At 41.2% G+C, this 27,297-nt stretch overlaps 1 protein-coding gene across 2 annotated transcripts; it reads left to right on the top strand.

Moving 5' to 3' along the window:
- Positions 1 to 17,957: 17,957 nt before the first annotated feature.
- On the top strand, positions 17,958 to 23,021 carry LOC125265811. Of its 2 annotated transcripts, none has more exons than XM_048186307.1 (5): positions 17,958 to 18,432; positions 18,556 to 18,692; positions 18,811 to 18,904; positions 19,878 to 20,005; positions 20,080 to 23,021. In XM_048186307.1, the coding sequence occupies exon 5, from the start codon at positions 21,137 to 21,139 to the stop codon at positions 22,835 to 22,837; it is 1,701 nt and encodes a 566-aa protein (XP_048042264.1). In that variant the 5' UTR covers positions 17,958 to 18,432; positions 18,556 to 18,692; positions 18,811 to 18,904; positions 19,878 to 20,005; positions 20,080 to 21,136; the 3' UTR covers positions 22,838 to 23,021. Both variants share the same exon structure in this region, with proteins under 2 accessions (XP_048042264.1, XP_048042265.1).
- Positions 23,022 to 27,297: the final 4,276 nt, after the last annotated feature.

The following is a 27,297-nucleotide window of genomic DNA, read 5'->3' as shown; positions in this document are numbered from 1 at the left end:
CACAGTGACTATACAGACAAAAAAAAACATGTAATCTGATCTGACACAGTGACTAGTAAATTATCAACAGACAAAAAAATTGTGTAATCTGAACCAGACATTAGACATCGTCGACGTCTGATGCCAAATTGTCAAACATCACCCAACCCTAGCTTCTTCTGTTTATTATCATATAGACCCCTTAAAAGTTTGTAAACATTGCAACGTTTCCTGGTGGGCGGGGCTTAGCTGGAGGCAAAAAGAGACGCTGGACTCAATGTTGACAAGCGTAAGCTAGCATGTTTTAGGAGGGATTTATTAAACATAGATGCAGAAGAAGGTTCAGAACTGTCCGAATATGTACAGTCACCATTCATTCACCATGTAAGAGACCATTCAAAGGATGGCACACACATCTATCGCTATATGTTTGTTTATCATTTAAGCTAGCTAGTGCGCTGAAAGTTGGCGACTTTTCACCTATAAAACAGAAACTTGCTGATTTGTACTGATAAAACCAACACACCATTACATATGCATCGATTATTTTACCTGATATGAAGTGTGCACTGCAAACACGAGCATTATTTATGATCGTCTCCGTCCAGTCTGTACGCCGTATTGCATTCAACCACAATTATCTTTTTGATTTCTGTGAAGGAATGTCTGCCGGGATCTGGTAAAACTTTAGTTTTGAACCAAAAGTCCTATTCTGGCAGCCAAAAACACAATTTATTTATTTATTTATTTATTTATTTATTTATTTATTTATTTAAATGATATATAAAGACAAAAATTACAGTTCAAAGAATTTAACAACAATAGAATTATAAGCAAACACAAAAACAGTTAGGAAACAAACGAGAAAATAAATAAATATATGAACAATGGAGAAAACAAACAAACAAAAAATAATAAATAAATAAAAATAATAATAATAATAATAAAAAAACTATGAGCCAGAGGTAATATAACTTAAATTATACTGAAAAAAGAAGAGAAGGGTCCTTTTTTTTTTTTTTTTCTTTTCCTTTTTTCCTTTCCCTTTCCTTCCTCTTTGAACATCATAAAAAGGCATAAATATTATACTTTGTGCACAACGAATTGGACTTTAGGGCTTTGACATTGCTGGAAGAGGAAATAGTGCCCAAATAACATTTCAAATCTTGACAAAAAATAATAAAAAGAGGTTTAAGAGACAAAAATTTACACTTATGTATAAAAAACTTGGCAAGAAAAATAAATAGATTTATAAGAAAGTACTTGTCTTTTAGATTTCTATCGGAGTTATATAATCCAAATAATATTAAATGTCAAAGAAAAATTTTCAAAAAAAGAAGCATGTATAAATAAACAAAATTTCTTCCAAAAAATAGCTACATGAACACACTGCCAGAAAAGGTGAGGGATAGACTCATCTTCCGCTCCACAAAAAGAGCATAGAGAATCCTTCTCAGGAAACATTTTTTGGATATAAAGATTGACAGGGTAGAAACGGTATAACAACTTAAATGAAACCTCTTTAACCTTATTAGTGATTAAATATTTGTTGGGTAAAGACCACACTTTCTTCCAAGGAATATTATTAACACAATTACTCCAATAAGATATTACAGAAGGGACAGTGATGATATCATTCATGAGTTCTTATTTATGTTTTGCCTCCAGCTAGAGCGGTGACGTCACAGTGACGTAGGCGATATATGCATTAGTCAATAATAGTTTTTTTTTAAAGCTAACGTTAGCCAATGGAAAGCATTTTACTTACTTTTCTGGGTGCATCCGTGACAGGTGTCTGTTTGAAGTTGTCCCAGTCTTTTCCTAAATTGTGCGATTACACACACAACATTTAGCGCTGCTCTTTCCAGCATTAGATGCAAAATTCGTGTAGGCGAATTTCACGATCCGGGGCACATCTTTCTGCATTTTCCAAATTTGAACATTTAGCCCGCGAATCATGCACGAGCGTAAAGTGAGTGACGTCAGTGAGTGTGTTGTCAAGAGCGAGCGGTAGCAGTGTCTGTGAGGGGAAAAAATAGATCCCGGCCGGTCTTGGGCACGAAACCTTATATAATATTATATATATAACATATTTAGTCAAAAACAACGTGATGAATGCTCAAGTCCGATTTTATATATCCTCGAGTCCGAGTCCAAGTACGAGTCATCAGTCCGCGAGTCCAAGTCGAGTCACGAGTCCAGAGAATGGAGTCTCGATTCGGACTCGAGTACTCCATCACTGGTTGTCTCATTTTCCTTGTTAAATGAACATTAGTTTACATCACATCAAAAGAGAAACCAAATACAATTCTATTTTGTATTTTTACATTAACAATGTAATTAATGTTTCATTCATAAAGTTCACTCTAAAAAGTGCTGGGTTAAAAACAACCCAAGTTGGGTTGAAAATGGACAAACCCAGCAATTGGGTTGTTTTAACCCAGCGGTTGGGTTAAATGTTTGCCCAACGTGCTGGGTTGTTTTTAACTCAACTGTTGTATAAAAATTACTGTATTGCTTGCTTAAAATGAACCCAAAATATGCTGGAAATTAACATTTATTAATGTTTAATAAATGAGCATTTATTAATAAGATAATGAATAATAAACAATAAACATTTATTAAATTACTTATTAATAAATGTACACCTTTTGATTATTATTGTTGCCTCTAGTAATTATGTGTCTGATTTTTAATTTCTCACCTATTTTGGATTCATTTTAAGCCAGCCATATAGTCATTTTTAACCAGTAGTTGGGTTAAATAAAACTACCCAGCATGTTGGGCAAACATGTAACCCAACCACTGGGTTAAAACAACCCAATTGCTGGGTTTGTCCATTTTCAACCCAACTTGGGTTGTTTTTAATTTACCAGTGTTAAATATACGGTGTGAAATTTTTGGTGTTGCTCAGTGTTAAAACTGGAGTACATTTTGATCCACAAGTGTAAAATAGCATCTATAAAGAGAGTTATTCTTCCAGTGTTAAACTTTTAACTCAACATGCAGTGTATTTCCCACAATTCAATACGACTCATTTCAGTTGGAAAATGTATTAGGGAGATCCCGGTAGCTCCCGGTTCAATGTTTCAATCATTTTTTTAACGAATTGTGTGATTGAAAAGAGAATAAATTATCTATATTATATTTAGCGAATCGTTTCAAGTTTTTGCTTATTGTCGGCACGTTTCTGAGCCAGTTCATTTAAGCATGTGTAACAGCTTATGTGTATGGCACCTGCATTGGCTTTAAATATAAAATTATTTGTATATATGTAATCGTATTTTTAATAAACCATAAAATATAAATATATATTGCTATATCAGGGATGTATTAGATAATATTGCACATGGGCTGCAAATGTATGCGAACGATCGTTAGATGAGTTAATCTAATCGGTTCATGATTAATGACTGTATGTTTGACAAACCAGTATTTTCAATAGATACTGTAATGTTTGTGTACGGCTAAACTATACTATGGATGTAATAACTGGAACCGACACAGAGCTTTCTTCACTGTCTGCTTTTATTAGCCTCCTGTCCCTAATCTCGCGAGATGCGAGATCTGCCCGAGGGCTACGGTGTCAGTCAGGATGTTACATCTCCCTTCTCAAAAAAAAGTAAATAAATGAATAAGTAAATGGCATTACCCAAGCACATACGACATTAATTCTGCGAACATAACAATTGTGCTGAATGGATAGATAAACGGTCTGACAAATACAGTCTGTAGTAGTTAGCGTCATTGCTGTGATGTAAACAGGTACCAGGTAGCAGTTAAATGACATACAACATGTGCACCAATAAGTCATTAGTTTTAAGTCAGAAATAATGTATTCATTTCCCATGTGATTCAAGTAACTTAAAGGTTAACTAGTTGTGTAAGAAAAACAGAACAGGCAGTTAAACTGATTGCACAGTGTTTCAGAGGTAGTAGGCAAGTAACAGGTATTAATAAAACATGAAAACACCTTTTTCTTGTTTCCCTTTTTTTTTTTTTTTTTTTTTTTTACAAGAGACAACAACTGAAGTGCAACTTTACAATATTCAGATTTTTTTTTTTTTTTTTTTTTAGGGCAGCGATCCGCCTACACCCTTTACATTATAGGTCAAGGATTTGTCTTGGCCTGGAGATGCGGCCAAACCTTGTTGTGTAATTGGGCTTTTGTTGGTTAGTTGGTTGTGGATGGTCCGCAGGTTCGGGGTGTGGTGGCTGTGTGTTATTGGTGTGTGTGTCTGCGTGCTGTGTGTCTTTGGTGTCTTGAGCATCTCTGCTGTCACGGAGGTGCCAACGGTTGCGCCGTAGAGTCTGTCCATCTTCTGTCTGGATGTGGTAGCTCCTGTGTGTGTGTGCATGTTGTGTTACCGTTGCAGGTCTCCAGGAGCCATCTTCCTGACGGAAACGAATGGGTGTGCCGGCAGGTAGGTGAGGCAGTGGCCTGGTACCTCTGTTGAAGTATGCTTGTTGGCGGTGTTGACATGCCTTTTCGTCTGTTTTGGACAGCTCTTTGAGATGCTACCTGTGGCTTCAGATGCCTACTGGTCGCTGGGAGTATGGAACGCAGTCGTCGGCTCATCAGAAGCTGGGCCGGTGACTGAAGGTTGTCAACTGGAGTGTTCCTGTACTCCAGCAGAGCGAGGTAGGGGTCTGTGTTTTCAGCTTTTGCTTTGTCCAGGATGCGCTTTGCTGTCTGGACGGTCTTTTCAGCAAGGCCGTTGCTCTGTGGGTAACGCGGACTTGTGGTGGTGTGGGTGAAGTCCCATGCGTTTGCGAAGCGGCGGAACTCCTCAGAGCTGTAGCATGGTCCGTTGTCACTGATGACTGTCTCTGCGATGCCGTGACGAGCGAACGCGGACTTGAGTTTGGCAATTACTGCAAGTGAGGTGGTATTTGTGAGCTGCTCCATTTCAAAGAATCTACTGTAGTAGTCTACAATGACAATGAAGTTTTGAGTGTTCCATGTGAAGAGGTCTGTGCCTACCACTTGCCATGGTCTCTCGGGTATGTCATGGGACCACAGTGGTTCTTTGGGGTTAGCATCACGTCGTTCCTGGCATATACTGCACTGTTCTACTGTTGCTTCTATTTGTTTGCCCATCCCGGGCCAGAACAGGAGGTCTCGTGCTCTGTGTTTGCTTTTCTCCATGCCCATGTGTCCTGCGTGCACGCGCTGGATCATGTCTCCTCTGAGGCTCAGGGGAACTATGATTTTCTCACCTTTGAAAAGTATTCCTTCCATCTCAGAGATCTCATCTCGGTGGTTCCAATATTCTTGGATGCTGGGTGGGCATTTCCTCCTTTCGTCTGGCCATCCGTTCTGTGTGGCTCTTCTGAGTGCAGTAAGCTGTGCATCCTGTGCTGTTGCGTCCTTGATCTCCAGTAGCTTCCTGTCGCTCACTGGAACAGTGCTTATGAGTGTGTGTACCTGTGCTTCCATGCTCTCCATAAGGCTGCTGTCCTGGTGCTCGATGGATTTTCGGGACAATGTATCGGCCACTGGGATGTCCTTTCCGGGCCGGTGGATGATGTGTATGTTATATTTCTGGAGCTGTAGTATCATCCTCTGTAGCCGCGGTGGTGCTGCAGCCAGCGGTTTTCGGAGGATAGCTTCCAGAGGTTTGTGGTCGGATTCTACAATCACTCTCCGGCCGTACATGTATTCGTGAAAACGCTTACAGCCAAATAAAACTGCATAGAGTTCCTTCTCTATCTGAGCATAATTCACTTCGGTGCTGTTGAGTGACTTGGAAGCGTAGGCAATGGGTTTTTCGTCCTGGAGCATGACAGCGCCGAGGACCACATTTTGAGGCGTCTACTTGGAGTCTCAGTTCTTTTTGTGGGTCGAAGTATGCGAGCACAGGGTGGTCTGTTATCAATTTTTTCGTCTGCGTGAATGCTTTGTCATGGTTTTTGTCCCATAGAAACTCACTGTCCTGCTTCAGCAGTTGTCGTAGTGGTGCGTTTATCTCAGAGAGGCGTGGTGCGAATCTGGCCAGATAGTTAACCATCCCGAGAATGGTTTCTAACTCTCCTCTACTCGTGGGTGGTTGCATGTCTTGTATCGCTTTCACCTTCGCTGGGTCTGGCTTGACACCTTCTCGCGAGAGCGTGTGGCCGAAGTAGCTGACCTCTGATACACATATTTGGCATTTATCAGGATTTAGCCTTACCCCTCTTTCCCTTGTGCGTTTCAGCATGGCCCTGAGGTTGTTGTCGTGTTCAAGCTTTGTCTTGCCGAAAACGAGTATGTCGTCGATGATGGCAGCTACACCTGTGAGGCCCTCATATGTCTCGTCGACGCGCCTTTGGAATTCGTCTTGAGCTGAATTGATTCCGAATGGCAGCCTCAGGAACCTGTATCTGCCGAATGGGGTGTTAAATGTTGTTAGTAGGGATGACGTTGTACTCAGCTTTATGGCCCAATAGCCTGATCTGGCGTCGAGGACGCTGAAGTACTTCGCTCCGGCGAGCTTTGTGGTGACATCCTCTAAGGTCGGTAAGGGGTAGTGTGGCCTTTTTATCGCCTTGTTGAGGTCTCTGGGGTCCAGGCAGACCCTCAGCTTGCCAGTCTGGGGTTTTTCTACGACAACAAGAGCATTAACCCATTCTGTGGGCTCTGTCACTTTGCAAATTACGTTGCTCTCTTCCATCTTGTCGAGCTCTTTTTTCAGTCTGTCTCGCAGAGCGATCGGTACTCTTCGTGGTGGGTACACTACTGGTGTGGCGTGTGGGTCGACATGGAGGTTGCACTCCTCCTGGAAACTCTCCTATGCCCTGGAATACGTCTGTGTATTCTTTAAGGAGGCTGTCTGTATCTGTGCATGGTTTCGCTTCTTCCTCGGCCACAGTTAGTATCAGCTTTATTAACTTAAGGTCTAGGCTGGCTCTCATCCCTAGGATGGGGGGTGCTTTGGTGTCCACTATGTAGAATTCGAGCACAATGGAGGTGTTTTTATACTTGCACTTTAGATGACAGGTGCCTTTCACTTTCAGGAACTCACCGCCATATCCTGAGATTTTTTGAGTGGTTGGTTTTATGGCAGTGTCTCTGAACAGTCTTTCAAATATCTGTACTGGAATTGCATTGGTCTGTGCGCCAGTGTCGATTTTAAATTTAACTTTCTGAGTCCCGATTTCAATTTCAGCATAAGCTTGTTCGTTACATTTTCCTGCGTTTTCACTTGTGAGTCCGTCAATAAAAAGTTCGACCTGCTCATCTTCAGTGCCCTCATCCATCGTGTGAATCACTTTTCTCGTGTGGGTGTTTGTGTGTAGTTTTGACTTACAGGCCTTTGCAAAGTGGTTGAATTTTTTGCATTTCATACATTGCTTGCCTTTAGCTGGACAGGCGCCGTCTTTGGTCGTGTGCAGGCCGCCGCATCTATCACATTCTCTTTGTGCTGTGGCGGGCTCTCTCAGCCTGACTTTGTGACTCGTGCGCGCTGATCTGTGTTCCGGTCTTCGGGCTATGGCGTGTACAGCGTCGTTATTGGGGTATTTGCTTCCAACCATCTCTTTGAGTTGGACTTGTGCTATCTCATGAGAACGCGCAATGTCAATGGCTTGGTCTAGCGTTAGCTCCGCGCCGTGACTGAGCAACTTCTCCCGTACTCGCGGTGAATTTGTAGCGAAAACAATGCGGTCTCGCACCATCTCGTCGCTGTTGGGGTATCCACAGTCCTTAACTAACAGCTTCAGCTCCGTGACAAAGTGTTCAAAAGTTTCCCCATCACCTTGTGTTTTCTCATGGAAACGATATCTTGCATATATCGGGTTAGACTTTGGTGTGAGGTACGCGGTGTACTTATCGTAGTATGTTTGTAGTTTCGTCGCGTCGTCATCTGTTAGTGTCCATGTGTTGAAAATGTCGCGCCCTTTTTCCCCGATCCATAGGAGGAGATAGCTGCATTTGTCCTGTTCGCGTTTCTCCCGTAGAGGTCCGGAGAATATTAGCTCCGCGTGCTGTTTGAAACGCCGCCACGCTTCCGGCAAGTTAGCCGATTCCCAATCCATCTTGGGTGCTGGGACGCCGAAACTATCCATGTTTCTCTTGGGACGTGAGTACTAGCCTCTACTCTGACACCATGTAATTGTCACGGTTCGCAGATGCATTGTTTCCTTCTTGTCGCGTGCTCTGTGTTATGACAGCAGTGGGTGTGTTTGTGTTTGTGTGCGAGTGTGTTTGTGGGTGTGCCCAGGCCACGTGGGTGATTATTGGACCCAGCTGCCACCCATCACTCTCCCCACCTGCTGCTCATTCCCTCAGTCCTTAAATACTCACCTCATTCCTGTCCCCATTGTCAGATCGTTGTTTGGTGTCCTGTTCGTGGTTGTCTCGTCTGTTCCTGACCGGAGTCCCAGTTGTTCGTCGTCTTCTGTGGATTACTGTCTTCGTGCCTTGTCTTTTGTCTGGATCCTGGATTTATCTCACCGCCACTCTTCAGTCACCACGCCACGTCACCAGCCGACCATCTCAGTCCCTGCGCCTACCTGTAGCCTGCACGTTCTCATTGACTGTGTTTCTGTTACTGCTTGTTGTTCAATAAACGGCGTTACTTGCATTTGCTTCCTGTAATCAATCATGACAGAACGATCTGAACCTCGCTACGGAAGCAGCAAGCACTCAGCAGTCTTCGCTGGAGGATTTCGTCAACAGCAGCATTCGTCGAATGGAGTCGCAGGAGAGAAACCTCAACGAGACGGGAAGAGCCGTGCAGGCTCTCGTGGCGCAGGTGTCCGAGCTCACCCAGCAAGTCCAGCTGCTTCGTGTCCCCGCTGCGCCGCCCACACCGGCCGTTTCCCCACCCACACCAGCGAGCGTCGCCGCTTCGGAGCCTCGTCTCCCTGTACCCGAAGCTTATTCAGGTGAACCAGGATTTTGCAGAGCTTTTCTGACTCATTGTACCATGCACTTTGCTCTGCAGCCCCGCACCTACAGCACCGAACAAAGCAGAGTGGCTTTCGTACTGACGCTTTTGACGGGGAAGGCGTCGCTCTGGGGAACGGCGGTGTGGGAGAACCAAGACCCCTGCTGTACCTCGTTCCAGTCACTCTCCGCAGAGATGAAGAGAGTGTTCGACCGCTCAGTCGCGGGGAGAGAAGCCGCCAGACAGTTGGCGGAACTACGCCAAGGAGAGAAGTCGGTGTCTGACTATTCCATCGAATTTCGTACATTGGCGGCAGAGTGTCACTGGAACGAGGAGGCGCAGTGGGACATGTTCCTGCATGGGTTGGCTGACCGTGTCCAAAGGGAGATCTACACGCTGGACCTCCCCACCACGTTTAATGGTCTTGTCGACCTGGCGCTCAGGGTGGATGCTCGGCTGACCAGGGCCGAGCGGAGAAGTCCAGCCCACAGGAGTGAGGAAGTCCTGAGGTCCAGCGGCGGGGACACGGTCAGTCCCCTTCAAGATCATGAGCCCATGCAGGTGGGTCGAGCTCGGCTTTCCCGGGAGGAGCGGGAGAGGCGGAGGTCCCAAGGACTTTGTTTATATTGTGGCAAGGCGGGCCATTTCGCTTACAACTGCCCGTTAAAAGGGGCAAGCCCGGCAGTAAGTTTGAGGCTACTGTCGGGTGGGATCTCCGCTGGAAAGTCCTCAACCACATCCACCCTCCTCCCGGTGAGATTGGGATGGTCGCATCACTTTCACAACTGCAACGCACTTCTGGATTCTGGGGCAGAAGGTAACTTCATGGACCAATCTTTCGCCACCAAGTTCCACATTCCTTTCAAACCACTCACCGACAGAATCGCTGTTCACGCACTCAACGGACAGAGCCTTCCCACCATTTCTCACGAAACTGAAGATCTCACCCTCATCACCGCTGGCAACCATTCGGAACGGATTAAGTTTTTTATTTTTGATTCCCCTCACACCCCCGTCGTCCTTGGTCATCCTTGGTTCACCAAACACAACCCCCGGGTAGACTGGGTCCAGAATTCCATTGTGGCCTGGAGTGAGGAGTGTCATAAGTCTTGTCTTGTCTCTGCTTGTTCGTCTGTTTCTGGTTCTGTTTTACAGGAGGAAGCAGTGGATCTGTCTACCGTGCCCATTGAGTACCAGGACCTGAAGGAGGTGTTCAGTAAGTCCAGGGCTGCTTCTCTTCCTCCGCATCGTCCCTACGACTGTGCCATAGATCTAGTATCAGGGAAGTCTCCGCCTAAAGGCAAGTTATATTCACTTTCGGTCCCCGAAAGAGAGGCTATGGAGAAATATATTTCTGATTCACTAGCAGCCGGGTTCATTCGCCATTCCTCTTCTCCAGCGGGGGCGGGGTTCTTTTTTGTGGGGAAGAAGGATGGTTCCCTGCGACCTTGTATTGATTATCGGGGGTTGAACAACATTACGGTAAAGAATACCTATCCTTTGCCGTTAATGTCTTCAGCCTTTGAGAGGTTGCAGGGAGCATCCGTCTTCACAAAATTGGATTTAAGGAATGCTTATCATTTGGTCCGCATCAGGGAGGGTGATGAATGGAAGACCGCCTTTAACACCCCTAGGGGGCACTTTGAATACTTGGTCATGCCGTTCGGGCTTTCCAACTCCCCAGCGGTCTTCCAGGCACTCGTTAATGACGTGCTGAGAGATATGGTCGATCAGTTCTTATATGTCTACCTGGACGACATATTGATTTTTTCCTCATCTCTCCAGGAACACGTACAGCACGTTCGACGAGTGCTTCAGAGGTTGTTAGTGAATGGGCTTTTTGTCAAGGCGGAGAAATGCGTTTTTCATGCACAGTCTGTTCCTTTCCTAGGGTACATCGTGTCGACTGAGGGAGTACGCATGGACCCTGAGAAGGTTAAGGCTGTGGTGGATTGGCCAAATCCAGATTCCCGTAAGGCCCTACAGAGGTTTCTGGGGTTCGCCAATTTTTACCGGCGTTTCATTCGCAACTTCAGCCAACTAGCCTCACCTCTGATCGCCTTGACCTCCCCCAGAACTACGTTCAGGTGGTCAGACGCAGCTGAGGCTGCGTTTGCCAAACTGAAGGCTCGCTTTGTTTCGGCCCCCATTCTCGTTGCCCCTGATCCATCACGGCAGTTTGTGGTGGAGGTTGACGCATCAGAGGTGGGGGTAGGTGCAGTGTTGTCCCAGCGTGCTTCCGCGGACGATAAGATGCATCCGTGCGCGTTTTTTTCTCATCGTTTATCTCCCGCCGAAAGTAACTACGACATTGGTAATCGAGAGTTGCTGGCAGTCAAGTTAGCGTTGGAGGAATGGCGCCACTGGTTAGAGGGCTCTGGGGTACCCTTTATCGTCTGGACCGATCATAAGAACCTAGAATACATCAGAACTGCCAAGAGATTGAACTCCAGGCAGGCTCGGTGGGCACTTTTTTTCGGACGTTTTGATTTTACTCTCTCGTACCGCCCGGGTTCCAAAAACATCAAACCCGACTCTTTGTCTCGTATTTTTGACCGTTCCGAACGCCCGTCTACTCCCGAGTGTATTTTTCCCGAGAGATTAGTTATCTCCACACTCACATGGGAGGTCGAATCGAGAGTCAAGTCGGCTCTAGAAGGGGTAACGCCTCCGCCCGAGTGCCCACCAAACCGATTATTTGTGCCGGAGGGATTACGGTCCAGGGTCATTCAGTGGGGTCATTGTTCCAACGTGGCATGTCATCCAGGAGTCAGTCGAACTAAGTTTTTGGTTAAGCAACGATTCTGGTGGCCTCTCATGGCTCGTGACGTTCGCGATTTTGTCTTGGCTTGCTCAGTCTGCGCTGTTGGTAAGACTTCCAATCGTGCCCCAGATGGGTTACTTCAACCGCTGTCAGTCCCTTCGAGACCCTGGTCCCATATCTCGCTAGATTTTGTGACCGCCCTCCCACCCTCCCAAGGGAACACGGTTGTTTTAACCGTAGTGGACCGGTTCTCGAAGGCGGCTCATTTTATTCCCTTGCCCAAATTACCCTCAGCCAAGGAGACAGCGGTTACGATCATTGACCACGTCTTTCGGATTCATGGCCTCCCGGTAGACGTGGTCTCTGACAGGGGTCCCCAATTCGTTTCCAAATTTTGGCAGGAATTCTGTAGATTGCTGGGGGCGACTGTTAGTCTGTCGTCGGGGTTTCACCCCCAGAGCAATGGTCAGACTGAGAGAGCCAATCAGGATTTGGAGCGAGCGTTGCGATGTATGGTCTCCAAGAATCCTTCCTCCTGGAGTCAACAACTCTCAATGGTGGAGTACGCACACAATACTTTACCAGTGTCGTCCACGGGCCTATCTCCGTTTGAATGCAGTGTAGGTTACCAGCCACCTATTTTTCCCAGTCTGGAATCCGAGGTCGCGGTCCCCTCTGCCCACGCCTTTGTCCAGAGGTGCCACCGAACTTGGACGAGAGCCCGAGAGACTCTCCTCCAAGTGAGGGAACGCACCAAGGCCAAGGCCGATCGCCACCGGTCAAGGCCTCCGGTTTACGTCGTCGGTCAAGAAGTGTGGCTTTCTACAAAGGATATTCCTCTCCGACCCGTTTCTAAGAAGCTTGCTCCAAAATTCATTGGCCCGTTCACTGTCACCAAGATCATTAGTCCGGTGGCAGTCCGCCTCAAACTTCCTCCAGTGTACAGGAGGATTCATTCCGTCTTCCATGTCTCCAAAATTAAACCTGTTTTTCATTCTGAGATTAATCCGCCAGCCCCGGTTCCCCCACCGCCGCGTCTCATAGATGGGGAACCATCTTATTCGGTAAATCGCATTCTGGACTCTAGGCGGAGGGGACGCGGATTTCAGTACTTGGTGGACTGGGAAGGTTACGGTCCGGAGGAGAGGAGTTGGGTTCCTGCCAGGGACATTCTGGATCACACCCTTATCGATGATTACAATCGACAGGTAAGGGAGTCGGGGAATGCCAGGAGGCATTCCTAGGAGGAGGGGTACTGTCACGGTTCGCAGATGCATTGTTTCCTTCTTGTCGCGTGCTCTGTGTTATGACAGCAGTGGGTGTGTTTGTGTTTGTGTGCGAGTGTGTTTGTGGGTGTGCCCAGGCCACGTGGGTGATTATTGGACCCAGCTGCCACCCATCACTCTCCCCACCTGCTGCTCATTCCCTCAGTCCTTAAATACTCACCTCATTCCTGTCCCCATTGTCAGATCGTTGTTTGGTGTCCTGTTCGTGGTTGTCTCGTCTGTTCCTGACCGGAGTCCCAGTTGTTCGTCGTCTTCTGTGGATTACTGTCTTCGTGCCTTGTCTTTTGTCTGGATCCTGGATTTATCTCACCGCCACTCTTCAGTCACCACGCCACGTCACCAGCCGACCATCTCAGTCCCTGCGCCTACCTGTAGCCTGCACGTTCTCATTGACTGTGTTTCTGTTACTGCTTGTTGTTCAATAAACGGCGTTACTTGCATTTGCTTCCTGTAATCAATCATGACAGTAATGTTTGTGTACGGCTAAACTATACTATGGATGTAATAACTGGAACCGACACGGAGCTTTCTTCACTGTCTGCTTTTATTAGCCTCCTGTCCCTAGGGCTACGGTGTCAGTCAGGATGTTACAGATACAGTTTTAATCGTCTTTAATCGTAAAGTTTTATAAATGTATTTTAAGAAATTGATTCGTGGTTCTCACTGCACCTGCGCGGGGTTTCCCGCTCTCAGTCTTAACTCGCCCTCTCACGAGGCGCGCCTATTTTGAGAATGGCCGTCGTTAGCACAGAGCTCGTCCATAAAGTTTTTTAATGGATTTCAATTAACTCGAATTAATTGTTTTTTTTTCTGTTTTGTGAGCGTACTGAATGAACTGCAGCTTCTGCATCAAACGGTAATCAAACAAAAACTTCGTCCAGTAGGAGTAAAATCTTTGCGTGGCAGGGGGAGCTGCCACTGGACCTGCCACGGTTATATGCGCCTGCCTCGGGACCTGCCACGGTTATGCGCGCCTGCCCCGCGACCTGCCACTGTTATATGCGCCTGCCTCGGGACCTGCCACGGTTATATGCGCCTGCCTCGGGACCTGCCACGGTTATATGCGCCTGCCTCGGGACCTGCCACGGTTATATGCGCCTGCCTCGGGACCTGCCACGGTTATGCGCGCCTGCCTCGGGACCTGCCACCGTTATATGCGCCTGCCTCGGGACCTGCCACGGTTATGCGCGCCTGCTCCGCGACCTGCCACGGTTATATGCGCCTGCCTCGGGACCTGCCAATGTACCTACAATCCTGCTCTTATGTACCTACTTATCATCTTAACTCATATTTCATTCGCTCTTTTTGTCCATAATGGAGCGCGTCTCGTGTCTCCTACTAGCGTCGCGCCTGCCTCAAGATCTCTCACTGTTTACAGCTACCAAACACTCCGATTAATGCATGAAAGCAAACGGATACATAAATAAGCGCAGGATTGCAATATTTATCATCTTAACTCATATTGCATTCGCTCTTTTTGTCCATAATGGAGCGCGTCTCGTGGCTTCTACTAGCGTCGCGCCTGCCACAAGATCTCTCACTGTTTACAGCTACCACCAGACACTGCGATTGACACATGAAAGCATAATAAGAGCAGGATTGCACTATTTGCGGTTATATATATATACCCATTATTACTCCAACCATTATTTTAAGTTGTAATAATATTTGACAATAGTAGTTTTTTCTGAATTTTTGATTAAATAAATGCAGGCTTAATGGGCATAAAATACTTATTTCAAAAACATTACAAATAGCAATTCGTCTAAACTTTTGACCAGCACTGTAAATATTTATACATATATAGCAATATATTTATAATATGTATGTAAATAACACTTATTTCTAATCTTAGAAATGCATGCAAATTGCAATAGGGCACTTTTTGGAAGTTTTATCACAACAAATTGTTGGTGAAATACCGAAACCCTAATAAACATTCTTTTTATATACATGTATTGCATTTTTGTGTAATTTTATTATTATTATTATTATTATTGTAGGTTACTGTTGTATAACTTGGTTGCAAAGCTACATTCATTGTGTATTTCAGATTAATGAACCTGGCCTCACAAAATAGGTAACAATGTCATAATTTACATTGAAATGTATTGTCAAATCTTGACTAAACATTGTTAGATTTTAATAACAAAATAGGCCTTTAAAATAAGAACTTGTTTTCCAAGTCATCTTTTATTACGAAGTAGTTACTTAAAAAAATAATTGTAACGGGTCACGTGACAGGTATACGGTGGTAGGCTATACGAGTGAGAGGCGCAAGGCAGATGCATACAGCTGTGACGGTTCGAGTGACAGGGGCGCGTATATCTGTGGCTTGCCATATATATCTGTGGCAGGTCCCGAGGCAGGCGCATATAGCCGTGGCAGGTCCCGAGGCAGGCGCATATAACCGTGGCAGGTCCCGAGGCAGGCGCATATAACCGTGGCAGGTCGCGGGGCAGGCGCATATAACCGTGGCAGGTCCCGAGGCAGGCGCATATAGCCGTGGCAGGTCCCGAGGCAGGCGCATATAACCGTGGCAGGTCGCGGGGCAGGCGCATATAACCGTGGCAGGTCCCGAGGCAGGCGCATATAGCCGTGGCAGGTCCCGAGGCAGGCGCATATAACCGTGGCAGGTCGCGGGGCAGGCGCATATAACCGTGGCAGGTCCCGAGGCAGGCGCGCATAACCGTGGCAGGTCCAGTGGCAGCTCTCCCTGCCACGCAAAGATTTTACTCCCTCTCACTTCGTTTGTTACTCAGCATAATGCTCTTCAAAGTCATATATGGAGGAAAGAAGAAGTTGATTAAAACAGACAGAGCCGATTACAATGGCTTAATTAAAGAAGGTAAGTTCTTCAGTTATACATTTAGGGTATGTTTACACGACAACGATGTTCTAAAAACAGACAATAACGTTGTCAAAACGATCCCCGTTCACACGAATCTGCGAAAATGATAAATTAGACCTCGAAAAAATCAGAATATAAGTGGTTGAAAGTGGACAAGAGACGGATTAAAACACTTGGTATAAATGGGTAACGTTATGTGTCTGCCTTGTCTACTTGTGATCTGATCAACCAAAACGCTTCTTAATACCAGGCGAAAACGGGGCCTAAAAGCATAGACATATGTCTATGCCTAAAAGGTTGTATTATGCATGCCAGGCCAGTAGTTGGGGATGTCGCTTTGTCAAGGCACCATTTTCGCAGATTCGCGTTTTTGTTGATTACACGGAGACGGTAAAAAGCATCATTTTCTAAACCATTCACTTTGAAACCATTTTTTAGAAGTTTGCGTTTTCATACCCCAAAACGCTGTTGTCTTGTAGAACAGCCAAAACGCATAAAAAGTATACAGTTTTCAGTTGAAAAAGGTGTAAACATACCCCAAGTTAAAGGCGTTATTGTTTTTTGAGTTTTATATCAGTTGCTGCATGTGGAGAAAAATATCTTTTCTCTTCACAAACGTAAAGTCAAGAAGAAATTTTCCATCGAAGACAAGGATCTGGTATTACAAGATGACACCGGTGTGGAGGTTGATGAGGATGTTTTCTCTGACGTGCTGGAGGAGAAATCTCATGATATTCTTTGGAGAGTTGTTGACCAAGATTCAGGAAAGTGTCTATGATATACAAATACTTCCCTAGCACATGTCATTAAATTCTTTAAAGAAATAGTTACCTATAAATAAACAAATTCTCACTCTTTCATGACAAATCTATATTAGGTTTTTTTCTGTGGAACACTTAATTTGAATAATGTTGCACTTTAAACGTTGCTGCCTTTAAAGGGTTGGTTCACCCAAAAATGAAAATTCTGTCATTATCAAACCCATTAGACATTAAGATATTTTAATGATCTGAGATTAATATTTTATATACTAAGTGGCAAATTATGTTTTTGTTTTGTTTTTTTTGCAAACAGAGCAATTGTGTCGCTTCTTAAGGTTAAACCATTGTGGTCACATGGATTATTTTAATGATGTCTTTACTATCTTTCTGGGCCTCTTGACCATGTCAGTTGCACAGCTGTTAATGGATGGACAAAGATTTGCAGATTTCATTAAAATATGTGTTCCAAAGATTAATGAATGTCTTGTGGATTTGAAATGAAATGCGGGTAAGTAATGACAGAATTGTCATTTTTGGGTGAACTAATCTTCCATTTTCACATAATTCAAAATTACTGGATAGTATTATTTGTCAAGTCATCATGCTGAAAAACTTTTCCTCTGCCATAGCCCTTGGGTTTGAAACATGATAGTACTTAATAGGGCTTTCTTACCTAAATTAAATTTAAGAATGTTCTTTAAAGGGATAGTTCACCCAAAAATGAAAATTTGATGTTTATCTGCTTACCCCCAGGGCATCCAAGATGTAGATGACTTTTTTTCTTCAGTCGAACGCAAATTATGATTTTTAACTGCAACCGCTGCCGTCTGTCAGTCAAATAATAGCAGTAGATGGGAACTTCAACTATAACAGTAAATAAAACTTGCTTAGACAAATCAAAATTAAAACCTGCGGCTCGTGACGACACATTAATGTCCTAAGACACGAAACGATTGGTTTGTGCGAGAAACCGAACATTATTTATATAATTTTTACCTCTAATACACCACTATGTCCAACTTCGTTCAGCTTCCTGTTAGTGAGGTCAAAAAACGCGTTCTGAAGACGGAAGTGATGTCTCGCCCATATACTTCAATGAGCGCGAGACAACACTTCCGTTGTCAGAGCGCGATCAGACCTCACTAGCCGGAAGCTGAACGAACTTGGACATAGTGGTGTATTAGAGGTAAAAAATTATATAAATACTGTTCGGTTTCTCGCACAAACCGATCGTTTCGTGTCTTAGGACATTAATGTGCCGTCACGAGCCACAGGGTTTCATTTGGACTTGTCTATGGAAGTTTTTTCGACTCTTATTGTTCAAGTTCCCAATCACTGCTATTATTTGACTGACAGACGGCAGCGGTTGCAGTTAAAAATCATAATTTGCGTTCGACTGAAGAAAAAAAGTCATCTACATCTTGGATGCCCTGGGGGTAAGCAGATAAACATCAAATTTTCATTTTTGGGTGAACTATCCCTTTAATCAGTATAGCTAATTTCAAAAGATTTGTTGTGAGGAGTGCAGCATTACATTTTAAAGGGTTAGTTCACACAAAAATGAAAATTCTTCTCTGTAATTTTTGGGTAAACTAACCCTTTAAATTCAAATGAGTCATGATTTATAATTAAAATAATTAGGTCATGTTAAATATAGGCCTGCTTTTAAATCCTAAACATTAAGATATTTGGTTAAGGAATAAATATGATTGTAAAAAAAATTTTTTAACTTTTTTTTTTTTTTTTTGTCTCCATAATCAGCATGTAATTCATTAATGTTTAAATGTTTCCAGAATGCCCAGTCCTCGATTCTTCTTGTAGCTCCCACCCTGACACACTATCAATGTCCTCTGAGACTGATGAAGGTGCTGGACCAAGCTCCAAGAAACCTCGTTTTGATGAAGCTTTTGAGGCAAAACAGGTGATTGTTAAAATTTTTAATTAACTAGCCAAATCATTTAGCAGTTATTTACATTTTTATATAATAAGAGCTTTATAGCACTTTAAAAATATTACAATATTTTTTTATATGTATATATTATAGTTTGTCAATAGCATTTTGGAGGACAAGGCAGGTGGACACGTGATTTTGGCTGAATATAAAGAACATGGGAAACTCACGGACTCAACGCGGCGACTCTTGGTCAATATTGTAGTTGCATACATAACTGATAAAGAAGGGTAAGGCACAGTTTAATCTTCATAATTTATTACGTTTTTGTAATCAGACCATTTTTAGTGAGTAAATAATGTTTTAACTTCTCCCATACCTTTTTTTTTTAATTTTTTTTTTATAAAGCCGTGTCCCTTCCAAAGAAACCAAAACCCGCTGTGCCTTGGGAATTGTAACACTCTTTCCAGCACTCAAGGATCCATACTCAAAAACTGGATATGTAAGTATTGAAACCTTTTGTCATTCTGCAAAAGTACCTAATAGAAGGTTTAAAGGGTTAGTTCACCCAAAAATTAAAATTATGTCATTAATGACTCAACCTCATGTCGTTCCAAACCCGTAAGACCTCCGTTCATCTTCCGAACACAGTTTAAGATATTTTAGATTTAGTCCGAGAGCTTTCTGTCCCTCCATTGAAAGTGTTTGTACGGTAGACTGTCCATGTCCAGAAAGGTAATAAAAACGTTATCAAAGTAGTCCATGTGACATCAGTGGGTTAGTTAGAAGTTTTTGAAACATCGAAAATACATTTTCGTCCAAAAATAACAAAAACTGCGACTTTCAGCATTGTATTCTCTTCCGGGTCTGTTGTCAATCCGCGTTGTTCATGACTCCGCAGTGACGCTGCTGACGTGTTATCTGGTGCGCCCGAGCTTCGTTTACAGTCTGAGGGAGACGCACGCTGTATTCAAGCTATTCTACATTGTTTATATTTTGGTATTGCTATATTTTTTAAAATGGTGAGTAACTGTGCATGTCGCGGATGTCCTAATCACCAAAAACAACCATGGCGACGTAAAAGTGCATTACCAACGGCGACAGATGAAACGATTCAATGGAATCAATTCAGTGGAATCAATTCAATGGAAAGGATTCCGGAAGAGAATACAATGCTGAATAAAGTCGTAGTTTTTGTTATTTTTGGACCAAAATGTATTTTCGATGTTTCGATGATCTTAATCCCACACACACGCATGTGTTGGCTTGTATTTTTTAAACTCTGTATCATTAAAGTTATTTCATTTAAAAAGTGTAATGTTAATACAATTATACACAAATAAGCTAATTTAAAATAAGAAATGATTTTTAAAGCATTTTTGGCTAAAGAATTTTGTTACTTGTGAAGATATATAATTTGGTCTGTTACATATAATTTACTTTGTTTATCTGCATGCCCTCTTTGTTCATTGCAGGGTGGGACAGTGACATGTCCTCTCTTTTACTCTTGGCTTTCCTTTTGCCACCTTCAGCTGGTGGTAGAAACAAATCCACAAAGATCAGCATCAGGGAGGCAATGGACTATATTGTGCAGTTTCACAAGGTTTGTGCTGAAACACTAGTGAGATGTTAATCTTGGGTTACTTGTTTCTAATTGTTCTTCCCTTATTGTTTCAGTCTTGCTGCAGTCTAACTGAACATGTTGAGAAGACTGAAGGCCTTCAGCCACATCTCCTTGCAGTTGGCTCAGCGAAGAACACCATCCATGATTTCTACATTGTGCTTGATGGACAACTCCTACCATGTCAGGCAAAGTCTTCCCTTGCTGCTTTTGACGAGCTTTTTAAGGCATATTTTGTCTTTAGCGTATCATACCCCCAGTGCCTAAATGCGATGTTTACATTCATTCAGACAACGATCTACAAGATTGGCTTTGGGACAGTTCGTGAAACCCCTAGGGTTAAGGACTTAAGAGCCAAACTTCTGAATTAGCTTAACTGTCTAGGATTAAAATGTTCCGCTGTTTTGTTTGCAAAGTGGTACATTCAACTGTAAATGACCTTGTTCGTCATTTGAAACTTATCCATGCTTACTATCCTGGGAAAAAAATGAATTTGAAATGTGCACAAAATGATTGTAAATATAGCTTCATGACTTATGCCGGATTTCGAAAACACTTCAGTGTTCATAGAAATGACTTTCTAGAACAAACAGAGACTGAAAATCAAATTCATGGAGATAATGAACTATCACATTTAAATGATCACAATGAACTGTTAGAGACATCACTCAGTGATAAAGGGAGTGTGCCTGACACTCAAGAAATGTGTGCATCCGTTATCGCTAGATTGCAAAATAGCGGAGTAGCAACCAGTGTAATAACTTCTGTAGTATTGGATATGGAAGAACTGGTCCATGAAATGCATTCTAATATTAAAAGTGAAGTAATGAATTTACTTCCTGTAGATGATTTTGCAACAGCATCCAAAATGGAGGACTGTTTTAATAACCTGGATAATCCAATCTGAGTTCAGAACACAAATGGAAAAAATATTTCAAAAAAAAATGGGCTGTTGTTGACCCTATAGAGATCAAGTTAGGGGTAAGATTTGACAGTAGATTGAATCGGGTGACGCGGACATATGATCAAGTCCCAGTAACTGACACATTTATTTACATTCCCCTGTTGGACACCTTGAAGTTTATTTTTAGGAATGCAGATATATGTAAACATATGTTAAGACCAAGTGGGAGTTCAACTGTTTATAACGACTTTTGTGATGGAAGTTATTATAAAAACCACCCGCTTTTCAGTAAACAACCAAATGCACTTCAGATACAGTTATATTATGATGACTTTGAATCTGCTAATCCGCTGGGCTCTAAGCAAGGCATTCACAAAATTGGAGCCATTTACTTCATTCTCAGGAACTTTCCACCAAAAATGAATTCAAATTTAATGAATATTCATTTACTGTCATTATTCCATGCTCAGGATGTTAAGAAGTACGGATTTGATGCAATTTTGCGGCCCCTTGTTGAAGATTTGAAAGTCCTTGAAAGTTCAGGAATTCATGTTCCTTTTTCCAAAGAGCCCTTGTTTGGCACAATTGCCCTGGTTACAGGGGACAATTTGGGAATGCACACTCTTCTTGGGTTCATGGAATCTTTCAGTGCCCATTACTTCTGTCGATTCTGTTTAGTAGACAAGAAAACTTCACAGTCTATTTTCAGTGAAGACAACACTAATGTTGTATTACGAAACAAAGCTTTGCAAGAACAGCACTATGCAGATTTGTTAGCTGACCCTAACATTACTTCGTCTTTTGGGGTTAAACGCACATGTCTGCTAAATGACTTGCAATATTTTCATATTTGTGACAATTACGCTCCTGATATAATGCACGATATCCTTGAGGGTGTCGGACAGTATGAGATAAAGTTACTTCTTGAATATCTTTCTGGCGTTATATCAAGACAAGGCATATGTAACAGAATCTATTCTTTCAACTATGGCTACTTGGAAAGAAAAAACCGGCCTACTAGGGTAAACCTAGAGCAGACAGGGAATGGTATAGGACTGAATGCCATTCAGACATTCTGTTTAATTCGAAATATTCCTCTGATATTTGGAGACCTTGTTGATGAGGAAAACAAACATTGGCATTTACTACTCTTGTTATTGCAGGTAATTAATATAGTGTTTTCTCCTGTAATAACAGAAGGTATGACCTACTATCTGAAACATCTTATTGTAGAGCATCATAGTCTCTTTAAAGAATTATATCCACATAAAAATTTGATTCCAAAACACCACTACATGTTACATTATCCTCGTTGCATACGTAAAATCGGTCCCTTAGTACATGTGTGGTCGATGCGATTCGAAGCTAAACATAAGTTTTTCAAAAACAGTATAAGAAACTTTAAAAACATCACAAAATCCCTTGCATTAAAACACCAGTATGCTATTGCTTTTCACTGGGAAAGTTTACCTGTTAGAAGTGTTGAATATGGGCCCTTGAAAATTCTTGATTTTGAGGATTTACCATACCGTGATACTATTCTTGAAAGGTACCCAAATGTGTCTGATGGTAAGATCACCGTGACTTCATGGTTAAAACATTCTGGAACCGAGTATCATCCTGACCTAATGGTTTGTTCTAGAATGGAAAATGACCTGCCTGTGTTCAGTAAAATTACTGAAATTATCCTGATGGATGACCAAAATGTTTTGGTCACTAAAGACTTTAAAACTGATGGATTTGTGGAGCATCTTCATGCCTACCGTGTGAGAGAACTGAATGTTTTTTGTCTGTCAAGAGTTGAGGACCTTCCTTTTTACAGACAATTTGACTTACAGGTATCATATGGTTTTGAGGAACCATATTTGTACATTGTTCCAGTGCACTGTTTTGTGCATGAAGATCTGTAATCATCTTGAACTTTGTTGTGGAGCACAAAAGCTATAATTATTCGGTCAGTTGAACCGATACTTGACTGCTTATTGCTTTTCGGTATGTTCAAGCTTAGTGTATGAAAGAAAGTTTAAAGGATTAGTCCACTTTTAAATACACTTTTCCTGATTAAATTTACTCACCCCCATGTCATCCAAGATGTTCATGTCTTTCTCTCTTCAGTCGAAAAGAAATTAAGGTTTTTGAGGAAAACATTCCAGGATTTTTCTCCTTACAGTGGATTTCAGTGGCTACCAACAGTTTGAAGGTCAAAATTACAGTTTCAGTGCAGCTTCAAGGGCTTTAAATGATACCAGATGAGGAATAAGGGTCTTATCTAGTGAATCGATCGGTCATTTTAGAAAAAAATACAACCGTTTATGCTTTTTAAACAAAATATCGCCTTGAACGTACTTTCCGCTTCCGCATTCTTCATAACGCTTACGCTGAATGTCCTACGCCTTCCCTATTCAAGTTACGGAAAAAAACGAAACTGGTGCCGCGTTCGTTCCGTAAGTAGAATAGGGAAGGCGTAGGACATTCAGCGTAAGCGTTATGAAGAATGCGGAAGCGCAAAGTACGTTCAAGGCGATATTTTGTTTATAAATCGAAAATGACCGCTCGATTCGCTAGATAAGACCCTTATTCCTCATCTGGTATCGTTTAAAGCCCTTGAAGCTGCACTGAAAGTAATTTTGACCTTCAATCTGTTGGTAGCCATTGAAATCCACTGTAAGGAGAATAATCCTGGAATGTTTTCCTCAAAAACCTTCATTTCTTTTCGACTGACGAAAGAAAGACATGAACATCTTGGATGACATGGGGGTGAGTAAATTTATCAGGAAAAGTGTATTTAAAAGTGGACTAATCCTTTTAAGAATGTTTGTCAAGTAACCAAGTTTATGAGTTACATACATAATTTGTCAAGTCATTGTTTTTATATTGGATATTTTACAGTTTTATACAGTTTTATATGCACTTGTTTCTGATTTGTCAGAATAGCAAATTTTAAGAATGTTTGTCGGGTAACCAAGTTTATGATTTACATACATAATTTGCCATAAGTCATTGTTTTTATATTGGATATTTTACAGTTTTTATACTGTTTTATATGCACTTGTTTCTGATTTGTCAGAATGGCAAAGTTTATGAAGTTATAAAAGATTTTATGAAATTATTATTTTTTTTGAATAAAAAAAATTTCATGAATAAAAAAAGTTTTACAAGTTAATTTCATCATTGTTACTTGTATCACACACATTAATAATACAAAAAAAAGTATTACTTAAAAAAATGACTCCCTCCATTTGGGAGTTAAAATAACACTTTTAAAAGTTTGAAATATGTACATTACTCCCAGAGTACATTTTAACACTCATGTAAGAGTTGTGACACTTCTGTTGGATTTACAAATAAACTCCTACAGTGTTAAAATGTACTCTGGGAGTAATGTACATATTTCAGACATTTAAAAGTGTTATTTTAACTCCCAAATGGAGGGAGTCATATATACATTTAAGGAGTGTTAAATTTGACTCAAATTGAGTGAAATGTACACTGGCTTTTTTGCTGTGCAAACATTTTTTAGAGTGTTCATTTAAATGTCTCATTTTATTAAAAACAAACTAAAATATGTTGCCTGGAGGCAACCCTTATGAAAGGAAAATATATTTACCAATATATTTCTTAAAATATATTGTGATATATTATTTTCCCTTTTTATTTTCCAATATATTATATATTTGAATACATTGAATAATATATTGATGATACATATATTATACACTATAGTATATATTCATGTAATATATTGCAAAATATACAAATGATTGCCGCTTTCAATATATTACAATATATTGAACATGAATATATAATATATGCGTTTATATATCCCAAAATATATGCTATATTATATTTATAAATATCCACCATAATGTATTTAGATTTATATGGGAAAATGTTTTGGTAATATATGTAAAAATTTAGTGCCTTTTTTGGTTTTGATTGCAATATATTTTTTTATATGTATCATTATATATACATATATGGTATATGCATATATTGCAATATATTGAATAATACATAAGGAATTGCTTTTCATATATTGAAAAATATGTGATAATATATTTACTAATATATCATAATGTATGTAATTTTATATTCAGTAACATACTTCATAATATAGAGATTTATATGTGATCAGATATGGTACTCCATGCATAATATATTGCAGATAGATTTACTCATGCAGTATAAACACATATATGTTAAAATATATTATGTAACACATTTATTTTATAATAATTTACATTTTAAATGTTTTATATTTTCAGGTTAGTTAACAAAAGCACTATCACTGTGTTATAGCGTGCACAGCCGTTACTTTTTAAATAAAGTTATTATAGTCTTAATGGTGTTCAGCCAATCATAAACCTAACCACAGGCTCTACTCTTCAGCACAATGGTAACCCCAAAAACTCACATATACTGTACCAGAAAACCTTTTAAATTCCAAAATAATACAACTTTAAACACTAACTCCTCCTATATCAATATTGAGCAAAATACATGAAATAGCACTTAATTTTAACATTTATTTTCCTTTAACAGTCAGAAGCAAAGCATGCTGGGAACTACAGGTGCTGGTCATATAATTAGAATATCGTGAAAAAGTTCATTTTTTTATTGTAAATTATTTTAAAAAATGAAACTTTCATTTATACTAGATTCCCTACATGTAAAGTAAAACATTTCAAAAGTTTTTTTTTTTAATTTGTTGATTAGAGCGTACAGCTCATGAAAGTCCAAAATCCAGTATCTCAAAATATTAGAATATTTACATTTGAGTTTCATTAAATGACCATCCCTACAGTATAAATTCCGGGTATCTCTTGTTCTTTGAAACCACACTAATGGGGAAGACTGCTGACTTGGCAATGGTCCAGGAGACAATCATTGACACCCTCCACAAAGAGAGTAAGACACAGATGGTCATTACTGAATGTGGTGGCTGTTTACAGAGTGATGTATCAAAGCATATTAAATGCAAAGTTGACTGGAAGGAAGAAATTGGGTAGGCAAAGGTGCACAAGCAACAGGGATGACCACAAGCTTGAGAATACTGTCAAGTAAAGCCGATTCAGACACTTGGGAGAGCTTTACAATGAGTCAAATGAAGCCGGAGTCAGTGCATCAAGAGTCACCACACTAAGACATCTTCAGGAAAAAGACTACCAAGCCACTTCTGAAACAGAAACAATGTCAGAAGCATCTTACCTGGGCTAAGAAGAAAAAGAACTGGACCGTGATCAGTGCTGACAAGCTTTATGGAGATGCTGATTTCCTTTTCCAGCAGGACTTTAGCACCTGCCCACAGTGCAAAAACCACTTCCAAGTGGTTTGCTGACCATGATATTACTGTGCTTTATTGGCCAGCCAACATGCCTGACCCCTGAATCTATGGGATATTTTCAAGAGAAAGATGAGAAACAGTCGATCCAACAATATACAGATGATCTGAAGGCTCAATAGTGCCTCAGCAGTGCCACAGGCTGATCACTTCCATGCCACACTTCACTGATGCTGTAATTTGTGCTAGGAGCCAGTCATTTGCTGTAATATGTGCTGCCGACCAAGTATTGAGTGCACAAATGAACATACTTTAAAGAACTTGAACTTTTCTGTTTTGCAAATCCATTTTTTGATTGATCTTAGGAAATATTCTAATATTTTGAGATACTGGATTTTGGACTTTCATGAGCTGTACGCTCTAATCATCAAAATTAAAAAAAAAACTTTTGAAATGTTTTACTTTACATGTAGGGAATCTAGAATATATGAAAGTTTCATTTTTAAAAATAATTTACAATAAAAAAATGAACTTTTTCATGATATTCTAATTATATGACCAGCACCTGTAGAAGTCTGTTGTAACCACTGATTGTTACTCATTCCATGAATGTGTTGATATATATGTGTGTACAATACATTCACATTTATATGGGAACATGTGTGTGCAACATATATGCACAATAAATGATAAAACTTGATGAATGTAATGCTATTTTTGTCTTCATTTATACATATTTTATATGTATCAATATATAGCCATACATGGTCAATGCATATATTGCAGTATATTGACAAATATAAGCACTAGTTTCCCATATATGGAAATGTATTATGTAATACATCGCATTATATTTTGCAGTATATTTCCATATATTTTTGTTCCGTAAGGGAACACCATACCGTAGAGGGTTAAACAATGTATTTTATTTGTGTATTGATTTTCAGCTGTTCTTTTTAATAGTGAACTTATTTCAGATCATCAGTCATGCTCGGTAAACAGACACGAAGATGTATCTTTAAAGCTGACTGCACATTAAACCCCCCGCGGTCGTCATGTTTTCAGGTGTTTTAACGTTTGATTTTGACG

The sequence above is a fragment of the Megalobrama amblycephala genome, linkage group LG3, assembly GCF_018812025.1.
Source record: "Megalobrama amblycephala isolate DHTTF-2021 linkage group LG3, ASM1881202v1, whole genome shotgun sequence".
NCBI classification, from domain to species: Eukaryota; Metazoa; Chordata; class Actinopteri; order Cypriniformes; family Xenocyprididae; genus Megalobrama; species Megalobrama amblycephala.
The sequence above is the reverse complement of the archived record's forward strand: the minus strand, read 5'-3'. Positions and strand labels throughout refer to the sequence as shown.

Coding starts and splice junctions, on each gene's coding strand:
- LOC125265811 (XM_048186307.1), top strand. CDS start 21,137: ATGTTAAGACCAAGTGGGAGTTCAACTGTTTATAACGACTTTTGTGAT.